The 14,549-nt window shown below is 41.2% G+C and overlaps 1 protein-coding gene across 5 annotated transcripts in view; it reads left to right on the top strand.

Moving 5' to 3' along the window:
- LOC111747786 (zinc finger protein 699-like) overlaps positions 1-14,262 on the top strand; it is a 42,221-nt gene extending 27,959 nt beyond the window's left edge. For 4 of the 5 annotated variants that reach the window (XM_064291019.1, XM_064291020.1, XM_064291017.1 and 1 more), the window contains 3 exons: positions 2,901-3,027; positions 4,038-4,188; positions 5,949-14,262. In XM_064291019.1, coding sequence (XP_064147089.1) covers positions 2,901-3,027; positions 4,038-4,188; positions 5,949-7,011 — 1,341 coding nt within the window. In that variant the 3' untranslated portion in view covers positions 7,012-14,262. The remainder of the gene's footprint in view (positions 1-2,900; positions 3,028-4,037; positions 4,189-5,948) is intronic. The other variant, XM_064291021.1, reaches the window with a different exon arrangement.
- Positions 14,263-14,549: the final 287 nt, after the last annotated feature.

The following is a 14,549-nucleotide window of genomic DNA, read 5'->3' as shown; positions in this document are numbered from 1 at the left end:
ATCCTTTGCCCACTTTTTGATTGGGTTGTTTGTCTTTTTGTGGTTGAGTTTTGACAGAATCATATAGATTTTAGAGATCAGGCGCTGGTCGGAGATGTCATAGCTGAAAATTCTTTCCCAGTCTGTAGGTGGTCTTTTTACTCTTTTGGTGAAGTCTTTAGATGAGCATAGGTGTTTGAGTTTTAGGAGCTCCCAGTTATCTGGTTTCTGTTCGTCATTTTTGGTAATGTTTTTTATTCCGTTTATGCCTTGTATTAGGGCTCCTAAGGTTGTCCCTATTTTTTTCTTCCATGATCTTTATCGTTTTAGTCTTTATGTTTACGTCTTTGATCCACTTGGAGTTAGTTTTTGTGCATGGTGTGAGGTATGGGTCCTGTTTGATTTTTTTACAAATGGATATCCAGTTATGCCAGCACCATTTGTTAAAAAGTCTATCTTTTCCTCAATTAACTGACACTGGGCCTTTGTCAAATATCAGCTGCTTATATGTAGATGGATTTATATCTGGGTTCTCAATTCTGTTCCACTGGTCTATGTGCCTGTTGTTGTACCAATACCAGGCTGTTTTGACTACTGTGGGTGTATAATAGGTTCTGAAATCAGGTAGGGTGAGGCCTCCCACTTTCTTCTTTTTCAGTAATGCTTTGCTTATCCGAGGCTTCTTTCCCTTCCATATGAAGTTGGTGATTTGTTTCTCTATCACCTTAAAAAATGACATTGGAATTTGGATTGGAAGTGCATCGTATGTATGGATGGCTTTTGGTAGAATAGACATTTTTAGTATGTTAAGTCTTCCTATCCATGAGCAAGGTATGTTTTTCCACTTAAGTATGTGCTTTTTAATTTCTTGTAGTAGAGCTTTGTAGTTTTCTTTGTATAGGTCTTTTATATCCTTGGTAAGATTTATTCCTAAGTATTTTATCTTCTTGGGGGCTACTGTGAATGGAATTGATTTGGTTGTTTCCTCTTCGATGTTCTTTTTGTTGATGTAGAGGAATCAAGTGATTTTTGTATGTTTATCTTATAACCTGAGACTCTGCCAAAGTCTTCTATTAGTTTCAGTAGTTTTCTGGAGGATTCCTTAGGGTTTTCTGTGTATAAGATCATGTCATCTGCAAAGAGAGATAATTTTACTTCCTCCTTGCCCCCTGGTCAGTTTTTTCAGTAGGAGACTGTCAGTTCCTTCTTCCTAGTCTCTCTTAACCAGAAATGTACTTGTCAAAAAGTTAGTCTCTTAGGCACATTGAAATGCATTCCGATCCTGCCTCAGCAACATACCATTTGGGCAATATTGAGCATGTGATTGTAACATTCCTCAACTATAACCCATTTGAAGCAATATGTGCTCATGAGAGACATGAGGAATAAATGAGCTAGTCTGGGGACAGCTGTTTGCAAATACCTTCATATATTGTACTCACTCAATAAATGCAACATTTTATGACGAATACATTTCAGAATGGAAGTTAGGATTTTTAAGTATGTAACCTGCTGCATTGCAGTGAAGACGTTTGAATGTGGCACTGGATCATCGTTTGCTGTGACAATATCGTACCAGGATTGATTAGGAATAACCTTTACAGCTCACTTCACCCGGTAGCCCATCTGTTCTACAGCTGCCTGGCTGTTCAGTAAAGTTTTAGCATCAGAAGTGCAGTGTAGCAGCTTTTGTGTCCTCATTACTGTGGGGGCCAAAGGACTGATGCTGTATCACAGAGGGCCGTCCTACAGCCCAGACGATGCCAGTGGTCAGGGCTCAGGTGCTTGTGCTTGTATGCCTTCCAAAGGCTACAAATGGGAGGACATTTTGGAGTGGCGCGTCCACGGGGCTGGTGTGTGCGTCTCTTTCCTAAGATGCCTGAGCAATTTAGCAGCTACACCCCCTGCAGTTCAATGAATTTACTAGAATATGTCAATCTTAACCACTTGTTCACAGTCAGCAGACACAAGGGCATGCTATTCTGACTCTGGAGATTGACCTCTTTGTCGTCTTGTAACATTAGCACGTGTTTGTGTGGTTGTCTGGGTGTGTGTTTTTGAGGGTAGCAGTCACTAATAATTGCTGTATGGTAGCTTTGGGTCTCAGAGTTTGAAGATTATAATGATGTCTGGATTCTTGTTTCCTGATTCTCAGCTAACCTGCATTTACCTTTTCAATACTCTTGCCTGACAGTGCAACTGTAGCATTATTGAAAAGTAGGTGACAGACATGAAAAATTCGTAATTCTCCAAAATAATAATTCTCTTTCCAGCAGGTGATGCTGTCAGCTCTTAACCAGCTGGAGGTCCTTAAGAAAATACAAGAAGCTCAGGGCCTTGGGTTGTCACTTTATGCAGACCACTGGGCCTCCCATGGCTGGTGAGGGGCAAAAGGAAAAACTGCCAATCCTGCAGTGTTTGCCAGTTGTTAATATCACATCCTGCTTTCACCCTCTGCTTCATGTTTTGTTAAATATTCTGGTGGGTCCTGTGCAAGGAGATGAAATTTTAAAAAATATTTTAATTTTTCGTCACAAGGAAGAGATGATCTCAATGTGGAAATAGGGCTTTTACTGTAGAGAATTTCTCCTATTGATGCTATGTGTACTGACTGTTCTAGACCATAAATAGAGAGAGGAATGAGACTGGAATTGGTCACAGTCAGACTGTGGAAAGATAAGTTCATTATGTTAGAAGTATCGTTAAGTCTATAAGACAGGATGCAATCCGTGAGGAAGTGGATGCAGACAGTGAGGGGATGAGGCTGATGGCTAAACCCCAGAGTAGGCCTTAGTAGAACACAGAACCCTGTGTCAAATTCCTGTGAAATCTCAGTTCCCCAGGACAGTCAGCCTCACCCTTCCTTTCACACACTGGAGTACGTGGTACCTTCCTGAACCAGAGTATGTGGGATGTTTTAGGACTCAGTGGCTGTTGAGGATGTGGCTGTGGACTTTACTCAGGAAGAGTGGGCATTACTGGATCTTTCTCAGAGGAAGCTCTACAGAGACGTGATGATGGAAACCTTCAGAAACCTGGCCTCAGTGGGTATGAATGGCTTCATATTCTTAAATTTATTTTTTAGTGAGTTTAGTCGTACTCATTGATGTTACTCGAGTATGCGTGCCAAGGAGTGGGAATATATGGTTAAATAAGACAATTATGGGCATTTGCTCTCTGGAACATGCATGCCCTGGTTTTCTCATGAATACAAAGCCCTATGTATTAAAATGACTTCTCGTTTCAATTGTGGTTAAAAGCCCTAAGGCTCTTTAAATGTTATAAATGTGAGCATTGACTTCAGGGGTTTCTTTGGTGCGCAGAGAGAATATTTGTGGTTTGGGTCCTTGTAAAGAATTTTACTGTCTTTACTGCTAGTTTGACATGATTATTTTGTTATGAATAAATTCACACCTGCCAATTTCCAAAGACCCTGAAGAGCAAAGTATTGGCTCAGTGTCAGGGAAGTGCTCATTGCTTATCCCTGTCTTCCCTCATGATATACCTTTCTCCATGGGCGCCATGTCATCTATACCCATTTGTTCTCCCAGAGTAGCAAAAGGAAGACCTGAGGAGGGTGCAGATAGCAGTCATCCAGGACCAGTGTGTGCGTGTGTGGCGGGTGGACAGGGGGACACTGGGAGAAAAAAGTTCTTTGAAAGGACCAGGGTATACGGAGGCAATGAAATTTGAAAAACTCAGTTGGAAAAAAGTCTCTTTTGGGTTGAGAAGTATGTGCTTCCCAGGTACCTGAGCTTGCTTTTCTGACTTTCATCAATCCTAACATACCTGTGTTCATGGAGAAAGACTTTCCCCTTTTCCTCTTTCAGTGTTCCATGTGCATTCTACTTTGTTCTTCTAATTACATGCTGTTTATGTCACCATCACCCTCAATCTTCATGGAAGTATTTCCTAGTATATGGCTTTTTGACCATTGTCAAAGTACCGAAACAGCAAAATGTGTCAAATTCGTTTGTTGTTCACAGCTACCTTTTCTCTGAGTAATTTCTCTCCTTTTTGTTTCATATTGTGAACCTCACCTTAAATCATTGGGCCAGTTTCTCGAAACCTTAATGATGGAGAAAAGCTGTCCAGTGAAAATATAATAGTACGATTCATGAAAAATGACACCTGGTCCTTGGTGGTAGGAGAAATCCATGAATTTCATGGCATTGAAGATCAGAATAACAACCAGAAAACACGTGTGAGGTGAGTTTCATTTACGGGAGAGAAAGCAGTGCTTCAGAAGAGAGTCTTTAAGAAGGTATAATGACATTAAAATATTTATATATCCAAGGAGCCGAGGTAGTACAGTGGTTAAGCACTTGACTGCTAACCAAAAGATTGGCAATTCAAACCTACCCGGTGGCTCTGCAGGAGAAATACCTGGTAATCTGCTTCCATAATATTTACAGCCAAGAAAACCCTATGGGGCAGTTCTGAGGTCATGAGGTCACTATGAGCTGGAATCGATTTGACATCATCTGACAGCAACAGCAACAACTGTATGTATACACATATACACGCACATATATATGTATTTATATATATATTTACACACACACATACATAAACTTATTGCCATCAAGTCTATTCCTACTCATAGCAACCCAATAGGACAGAGTAGAGCTGCCCCATAGGTTTTCCAAGGCTATATCTTTATGGAAGCAGACTGCCACATCTTTTTCCTGTGGAGCCGCTGGTGGATTCAAACTGCCAACCTTTTGGTTAATAGCTGACTGCTTAACCACTACACCATATATATGTGTATACGCCCACTCCTCACTCATCAACATGATTAGATTCCAAAGACTAAGTCGTTACGCGAAAACGGAGGGTTTCTCTTTTCCTGTTTTTCAGACTATCCATTTGTTCGTTTCTCTATGTTTATTAAATATAATCACAGAAACAACAGCTAAGGTTAATGTTGAGTGTTTCTCAGTGGAGAAGGAGGCTTGGAGGATGCAAAGCTGGATAAAGCCAGGCTTTGTGACTGGAGGGCCCACAGCTTAAGCGCTTCACCTTCCTCTTGTGTTGGATCAGAGCTTCCTTTAGGGAGCCACCTCCAGAGCTCCACTCCCACCCTTGCAAGCCCTATGTTCGTGATTCTGGAGTGATCCTGGAGTCTTCTCTGCCTTCTGGTCCTGGCAAGTCACAGGTTCAGGGCTTCCTGCAGTGGTGCTGAGAGCTTGGCCATGCACCCAGCACCACCAAGGCAGAGGCTTCAAGCCCAGTTCAGTTCACTTTGAGATGTCATTAAAACTTGCACACATTTCTTCCAGACACCCCCTTTGATGCCTCTTTCTTTCATCCTTTTTACTCCACTGCAATTTTGCGTCATAGGGTCAGGTCACATAGGAGACAGGAGCCCAGAAGTGTTGCCTCCTGGCTCAGTGATGTTTGTGCGTCTGCTAAGAGGCTGTGGCAACAGAGGAGAGTGCCTGAAGACCCACCTCGTTAATGTGCAGAATAGTTGATTAGTAGAGTTTTTACTATTGTCTGAAATGTGAACTGTCAGATAACAAGATAGTTGATAAGTGAGGAATAGTGTGTATACATACATACATATATACATGTGTGTATATTTGTATTTCAGATGCATTTCTGTTGAATCTATTCCGACTCGTGGTTCCACTGGGTGGGTTCAGATCACCAACCTTTAGATTCTAGTCGAGTGCAAACCTTTTATGTCATCGAGGTATCTTACATATGCATATAAAACCAGCTCTAATGTTGTGTTTTCATAGTATAATATTTTCATAAATGACTCGGTGAGTATTTGGAACATATTCACTTAAATACAGTTATCACAAAGTCCTGTATTTTAGAAACACAGTGAAAATAGTGGTAGCATCTCTGCTAAATGATTTAATTTATGAAACATGAGACAATTCAGGGCAAAAAAATACATGTTTACTGTGTATGGTAATGGTGAAATAGTAAAAAAAAAAAAAAATTGTCTCCAACAGCGTGCTGCCCATTTTTAACAGAAGGCATATGGTAGAGAACCTCTGTGAAAGTAATGAAGACAATCAGTATGAACAGACCTTCAACCGGATTCCAAATCTTTCTGTGCTCAAAAGAACTTCTGTGGAAACATATCCTTCTGAATGCCTTGAGTGTGGAAAATCCTTGATGGATCATTCATCACTTAAGCATCATATCGGATCTCACTCTGGATGCAGTGCCTCTCAGTGTAGTGAATGTGGAGAAGCCTGCAATTGTCCCTCTTACCTCAGCACTCCTGTAAGAACTCTTACTGGAGACAAACCCTTTGAGTGTAAGAAATGTGGCAAGGCCTTTTGTCATTCCTCAGACCTTACTAGACCTGTGAGAACTCACTGTGGCGTGAGGTCTTATGAATGTAAGGAATGTGGGAAAGCCTTTAGTCAATCCTCAGACCTTACTGCACATATAAGAATTCACAGTGGAGAGAGGCTTTACGAATGTAAGGAATGTGGAAAAGCCTTTCGTTGGTCCTCAAACCTCACTATACATATGAGAATTCACAGTGGAGAGAGGCCTTATGAATGTAAGGAATGTGGGAAAGCCTTTAGTCGGTCCTCACACCTCACTACACATATAAGAACTCACAGCGGTGAGAGGCCTTATGAGTGTAAGCAATGTGGGAAAGCCTTTAGTCACTCATCAAACCTCACTGAACATATGAGAACTCACAGTGGAGAGAGGCCTTATGAATGTAAGGAATGTGGGAAAGCCTTTAGTCAATCCTCCCACCTCACTGAACATATGAGAACTCACAGTGGAGAGCGGCCTTATGAATGTAAGGAGTGTGGGAAAGCCTTTAGCCACTCCTCAGACCTCACTACACATATGAGAATTCACAGTGGAGAGAGGCCTTATGAATGTAAGGAATGTGGGAAAGCCTTTAGTCGGTCTTCACACCTCACTACACATATAAGAACTCACAGTGGTGAGAGGCCTTATGAATGTAAGGAATGTGGCAAAACCTTTAGTCACTCCTCAAACCTCAGTGAACATATAAGAACTCACAGTGGAGCAAGGCCTTAAGTAAGGAAGTGGGAAACCTTTTAGTCAGTCTCCATTGCTTACTGAACATAAATAACCTCACACTAGCAGAGACTTTATGAATGTAAGGAATGTGGGAAAGCATTTGGTTTTTCTTCATCCCTCACTGAATACATAAGAAGCCACCCTGGAGAGAAACATTTTGAATATATGAAGCATGTGACATTCTTTTGTGAATTCTCAAACCTCACTCATTGCATAAAAACCCACAGTGGAAAAAGGCTTTATAAATGCAAGGAATTTGTCCCTATTATATAAGTTATTACGATGAAACAACCAATAGTTAATTGCAGGCACTCACTTCACCCTTTTATCTAAGCATGCATCTCCTACAAAAAAGGCCAATTTCCTACCCAGAAAACCCAGGTCTTCATTGTCTCACACAACAAATGAAATTTTATCCGGTTGTCCATAAAATATCTATTATAGTTGTTGGGTTTTTTGAAGCCAGGATCCAAATGAGATTTGTACATTGCCTTTTTATTTTTAGATCTGTTTAGTTTATCTTACACAGAACATTCTCCTGCTTGTCTAGTAAAATGTTAAAATGTTCAGCATTCTGATACAGTCAAACCTGTGACAGCTGGAACCTGTGAAAGTCATAAACCTATCAGAGAAAGAAAACTCAGTGGATGTTTATGAAGTAGGATTCTTAATAGAAAGCAAGAGAAAAGTGGTAAGTACCCCATCAAAGGTGGAAAACATGCAAGACCTGGTAAAATAAGGCAATCCCATCAAATTCCGTCTCTTCCAGGTTTCACTGTATTTGCTTTATCATGATTTTGATAGTTTGTCTTCTGTATTTTTTGTAAGGTAGATGTTGAGTACAACACAGTTCTGTCTAATACAACTGTAATGCAAGTCAAAGGTGTAATTTAAAATATTTTAGTAGCCATGTTAGAAAATTAAAAAGGTAATGTGAAATTTTTAATGAAAAATCTTTTTTTAACCCAATATATCGTTATTGTCAATTGTCAAAAATTGTAAATGAAATTAACAACTAATCAGTGTACACTTATTTATGGGACATTTTTTTACATTTACTTCTTTTGTACTCAGTCTTCCAGAATCCAGAAGCAGTGCATCTCATAAATTTTACTGTTGAAAAAGTAGATTCCCAATCCTAGGCTACTCCCAATATGCTTTCCCAATAATTGAATCATTTATTGTTGTATATAAATTAATTAATATTAGAGTTAATTAGTTTCTGAGTTGCACTAGCCACATAGGTTGTTGACAGAACCCTATTAGTGTTTGAATGCAAAAGAAATCCCTGGATCACTTTGTACTTTCCTGTTCTAGATCTGGAATCAACCGTTTCTCCACAAACTTCAGGTTCCTTTTGAAAATCAAGGTCTGTGAAATACATGGGCTCAGTGATAAACCAAAACCTTTTACCAGTGAGTCAATTTTGTCTTGGTCTTTCAGTGAGCATGTAAAATATGTAATTTCTTACATCATAAATTCATACTCATATTCCCAATACAAATTTAAAATTATAAGTTTTTTTTTTTTTTTTTAATGTAACGGAAATGATGCAGACAATGTTAAATAGGCAAACTAGACTTTATTCAGGCTATTGCATTAGGAGAGAGACCTTAACATAAGTCAGAGTTCAACTCCAAAGAGTGAGTCGATGCGAGGGGTTTTTTATGAGCTTGGTTGACGTGAGATACTTAAAACTTACTAAGAGGAAGTTGGCAAGCAAAAATAGGGCAGGAGGATGAGTTTTAGACAAGAATTCTAATGGTTTTCAGAAGTATTTGCTCAAGGCAGGTTTATTAGGCTGATGCAAGGAACATTCATGGGTAAATGTTCTAAATGGGTAAATCTTGTCACTTTCTGTTATTTTGTGTTTATATCTCTTATCTGTTTTAATAAAAACCTTGATTCATTGGTTCCTAGTAACATTCAAATAGTTCCAATATCATAATACTAATAGTACTACTAACTAAAAACTTACTCCATAAAGTACTGAGTGTTTTTCACCTTTCTTTTTGTACTTTATGTTAAGGATATTAACACAAAATTACTGAGCACAGCTCTTTTCTGTATGGTTATGTGATTAGTTTGTTATTGTTTGCTGCTGTTGAGTTGGCTTCAGCTCATGGTGACATTATTTATGTTGTTGTGTGCTGTGGAGTCGATTCCAGTTCATAGCGACCCCATGTGACAGTAGAATTGCCCCATAGGGTTTTCTTGGCTATAATCTTTACAGAAGCAGATTGCCAGGACTTTCTGCTGTGGAACTGCTGAGTGGCTTTGAACTATCAACCTTTCAGTTAGTAGCCAATTGCTCAACCATTGTGCCAGCGGGGCCTTCTGCATAACAGAACAAAATGTTTTCCAGTCATGCACCATCTTCATGATCATTGGTATGTCTGAGTAGTGCCATCCAACCCAGAGGGCTCATCTTTCAGCACTATATCAGACACTGTTCTGTTGATGCATAAGGTTTTCATTGACTGATTTTCTAAAGTAGATTGCCAGGCCTTTCTTCCTAGGCTGCTGTAGTCTGTAAGCTCCTCTGATAACCTGTCCATCATGGGTGACTCTGCTGGTATTTGAAATACTGGTGGCATAGCTTCCGGCATCAGCAGCATGCCAGCCACCACAGCACAGCAAACACAGACAGGTGGTGACAGTTTGATATGTTATTATGTTCACTTGTTTCTGTTTACATCTAATTTTAAAGTTTGCTTTAATCTTGAATTATTCCTTTAACATGTAAAACTTTCACCTGGTTCAAAACTAAAAGCTGTATGAAAAGGTGTGTTCAGAAGGCCAACTTCCTCCTATACCGCCTGTGCTCTGTTAAGATTACTACCAATTGATATTAACACTTTGAGATGAATCTATGTATATATTTGTATATGCTGTGATGGTTAAGATTGTGTGTGAACTTGGCTAGGCCATGACACTCTGTGTTTTGGCAGTTGTATAGTGTTGCGATCACTTTCCTGTTGAGATTTGATATGTGATCACCCCCGTGATGGGATCTGCTGTGAGTAGCCAATCAGTTGAAAGGGATTTTCCTTGGGTGTGTGGCCTGCACCCAAATATAAGTGGACATTCTGGCTTTTGCCTATTTTGGATCCTGCAGCTGGCTTCTGTTCGTCTGACCTCCAGTTCTTGGGACTGAGCTAGCAGCGTACCTGCACCCTAGCTTGCCAACCTTGAGATTCTTCCATCTTCACAGACTGTGAGCAAGAACTCTGCTTTCTGACCTACCAATCTTGGGTTCACCAGTCCCTGTGGCTACGTGAATCCAGAGAAGCCTCTGTCATGATATAAATATATGTATGTTTATATGCTTTACTGGTTTTTCTTCTCTGGAGAACCCAACCTAAGACTTTGGAACCAGGAGTGGTTCTAGGGAAACAAAATTGTTAGGATGAGTTTTCTAAATTGGTTCTGAAGTCTGGTTACTTTTAAAGATGTTGATGACTCTGCTTGCAGCAGTAAAGAGGGCACTGCTAATCCATGGTGTGAGATGGCAATACAAATATGCAAAATATCACCACCAATAGATCAGGTATTGGCGGAAGGTAAGGCTCTGGGTGATTGTATGTGTGATACCTTTCTACAGTTTTGTCATAATGAGAAATATAAGGAAGCTGGTTGTTTGGCCCTACTTTCTCTAGACAGACTGGTGAAAGAAAGAGACGTGCTCAGGGCTTCAGAGTCAAAGCCAAAGCAACCTCAAAGTTTCCACTTGTGCTTTGAAAGAAAGCCTTATTTCTTGTAGTAACAGAGCTGATATTGCTGAAGACCAAACCCAGAGTCTTATTGTAAGTGTGTCAGAATTAGAACCCCAGCTCAACTGTCAACCTTGAGAAGTGTCTGAAGTTAAAGTAAGGGCATTGATTGGAAAGGAATGGAATCCTGAAACATGGGATAGGGATATACGGGCAGATAATCAGGAAGCTGGAGACATTGAGCCCCTGCATTCCATTGAATCACTCCCGCTAACAGAACCAGCCCTGTCAGTCCCATCTGAAGAGTACTCCATGTTTGTCTGTTAAACCGCCCTGCCCAGTAAAACAGCCCCTCCATTCCCATCTAATGAGATTAGCCCAGCTGCTTCTAAAGATCCCTCGTCTGAGTCATTGTCTGGGGCATCCACTGAGGCAGGTGCTTTAAGGACATTGTTGAATGCTCTCAAAACACTTGCCCACTACTGATTTTGGCTTCTAGACTTATAACTAGATTTAAGTCCCAGCGAGCTCCAAAGGGTGAAGTACAACGTGCGACCCAAGGAGGTATGCTACACTCCAAAAGAACTACTTTTCTAGTATGTACAAACAGAAACCTGGGGAATATGTGTGGGAATCGCTATGAACGGTGTGGGATAATGGTGCAAGGAGCATAAAGATGGATCAGTCTGAATTGATTGATATAGGCCAACTAAGCACAGATTTTTATTCAGTGTTTCAGCTTGAGAAGTTAGGGAAGGATCTAATAGTTTACTTGGTTGGGTTGCTGAAGCATGGATTATGCAGCGACCTACACTAAATCAAGTACCAGACCTGCCTTGGTGTACTGTAGAAGAGGGCATCCAAAGGCTTAGGGAAATTGGCATGCTAGAGTGGATTTATCAGGTTAGACCCACAGACCTGTACATAAAGTTCCCAGAGGACACACCTTTTACCACAACAGTGAGGAACAAGGAGCCCCAGCATCCTTGAAGACTGCTGTGATTGCTGTTTTTGTAAATCAGATTTGACAGTGGGAACTGCCCTAACTGGATTAAGACACTAACTACAGTGGGGCTGATTGGACCCTGTGGTGGTAGGGGCCAAGTGGTGGCACCCAATTGACAAAGATAAGGTGGGCATGTGTCATGGATTGAATTGCGTCCCCTAAAAGTATCTGTCCACTTGGCTAGGTCATGATTCCATTGTATGATTGTCTACCATTTTGTCTTCTGATGTGATTTCCCTAAATGTTGTAAATCCTATCACTGTGATGTAATAAGATGGATTAATGGCTGTTATACTGATGAGGTCTAAAAGATTAGTGTCTTAAGCCAATCTCTTTTGAGATACAAAAGAAAGAGGTGAGCAGAGTGACCTGGGGACCTCATGCCACCAAGAAAGCAGTGCCGGGAGCAGAATGTGTCCTTTGAACCTGAGGTTCCTGTGCTGAGATGCTCCCAGACCAAGGGAAGGCTGATGACAAGGAACATCCTCCAGAGCTGACAGAGAAAGCCCTCACCTGGAGCCAGCGCCCTGAATTTGGACTCCTAGCCTAGTGGACTGTGTGAGAGAATAAACTTTCCTTTGTTAAAGCCGTCCACTTGTGGTATTTATGTTATAGCAACACTGGATGACTAAGACAGCCTGTTTACTGTAACAGACAGTGGAGTCAAAGCAGTAATTGTAATAGTCTGACTTGTATGAACTTATTGCATTGACTACTTAGTTATGGTGTTCCTAGGAGTGAAAGAGATAGAAAATCTACTAAACATTTACTTGATCTGTATAAGCGGGTGAATTCTAGGTCAAGTGAACAGCAGCCTAACTTGAATCACCGGAACAGAGAGTCATGGTCCCTCAATAAATTCCCAGACTTGAGCAAGTTTAAAGACCCACAACCCTGGATTGAAGGGGAGGCCAGGTCACCTTGAGGAAGGACTCCTATACAGCGCCAAAAACTTGTACTGTTAATCTTTTTCCTGGCTTTGCCCAAAGGGATCTATGGCCCTTTCTAAGAGTGAGTGTTCATTGGGGAAAAGGAAATGAGACTTTTCAGGGATTACTGGATACTGTCTCTGAACTGACATTAAGTCCAGGAGACCCGAAATGTCACTGTGTCCCACCAGTCAGAGTGGGGGCATATGGAGGTCAGGTTATCAATGGAGTCTTAGCCCACATCTGTACTACTGGTCCAGTGGGTCCTTGAACCCATCCTATAGTGATTTTCCCAGTTTCAGAATGCATAATTGGAATAGACATACTCAGCAACTGGCAGAACCCCCACATTGGATCCCTGACAAATGGAATAGGGGCTATTACGGTAGGAAACGCAAGTGGAAGCCATTAGAATGGCTCCTACCTAGGAAAATAGTAAACCAGAGCAATACGGCATCCTTGGAGGAATTGCAGAGTTTAGTGCCACCATCAAGTATCTGAAGGATGCAGGGATGGTGATTCCCACCACATCCCCATTCACCTTGCCTGTCTGGCCTGTGCAAAAAACAGATGTGGAGAATGACAGTGGATTATCGAAAATTTAACCAGACAGTGACTCCAATTGCAGCTGCTGTTCCAGATGTAGTTTCATTGCTTGAGTACATTAATAGATCTCCTGGTACCTGGTATGCAGCCATTTATCTGGCTAATGCCCTTTTCTCCAATACCCATTTCAAAAGACCATCAGAAGCAGTTTGCCTTCAGGTGAAAAGGCAAGAAATACACCTTCAGTTGCCTTCCTTGGGGCTACGTCAGCTCGTCAGCTCTGAGTCATAATTTAGTCCTGAGACCTTGATTGCCTTTCCCTTCCACAGGATGTCATGCTGGTGCATTGCATTGATGATATTATGCTGATTGGACCTAGTAAGGAAGAAGTTTCAGTGACTCTGGACTTCCTGGTAAAACATTTGTATGCTACCAAAAATAAAAATCAAACCTGTTGCTGTTGAGCCAGTTCCAACTCATGGTGACCCTATAGGTCAAAGTAGAACTGTCCCATAGGGTTTCCAAGACCAGCTGGTGGATTCGAACTGTCGACCTTTTGGTTAGCAGCTGAGTTCTTCACCATTGCACTACCAGGGCTCCTAGAGGGTGAGAAATTAATCCCACAAAAATACAGGTGCCTTCCACTTCAGTGAAATTTCTAGCGGTCCATTGATGTGGGGCATTTTGAGATAATCCTTCTAAAGTGAAAGATAAATTGTTACATCTGTCTCTTCCTACAACTAAAAAGGCACAACACCTGGTGGGCCTTTTTGGATTTTGGAAGCAACATATCACTCGTTTGGGTGTACTACTCCAGCCTATTTATCAGGTGACCCAAAAGCTCCTAGCTTTGAATGGGGCCCCAAACAACAGAAGGCTCTGCAGCCTTGGAAGCTTCTCTGCCACTTTGGCCATATGATCTGGCTGATCAGTGGTGTTTGAAGTGTCAAAGATGCTGTTTGGAGTCTTTGGCAAGTCCCTATTGTTGAAACACAGTGAAAACCCTTAGAATTTTGGAGTAAAGTCCTGCCACCCTCTGCAGATAACTACTCTCCCTTTGAGAAACAGCTTTTGGCTTTTTACAGGGCTTTAGTAGAGACACCGTGTTTAACCATGGGCCACAAAGTCACTATATGGGCTGAGCTACCTGTTATGAACTGGGTGTTGTCTGACTCACAGAGTTGTGAATTCAGACGTGCACAGCATCACTCCATCATTAAATGTAAGTGGTATATGCAATATAGAGCAGGACCTGAAGGCACAAGTAAATTCCATGAGGAAGTGGCCCAAATGTACATGGTCTCCACTTTTGTCACATAAGTGCCCTGTCCTAATGTGCAT

This window comes from Loxodonta africana, chromosome 9, assembly GCF_030014295.1.
Source record: "Loxodonta africana isolate mLoxAfr1 chromosome 9, mLoxAfr1.hap2, whole genome shotgun sequence".
Lineage (NCBI taxonomy): Eukaryota > Metazoa > Chordata > Mammalia > Proboscidea > Elephantidae > Loxodonta > Loxodonta africana.
This window is presented reverse-complemented; position numbering and strand designations above follow the sequence as displayed.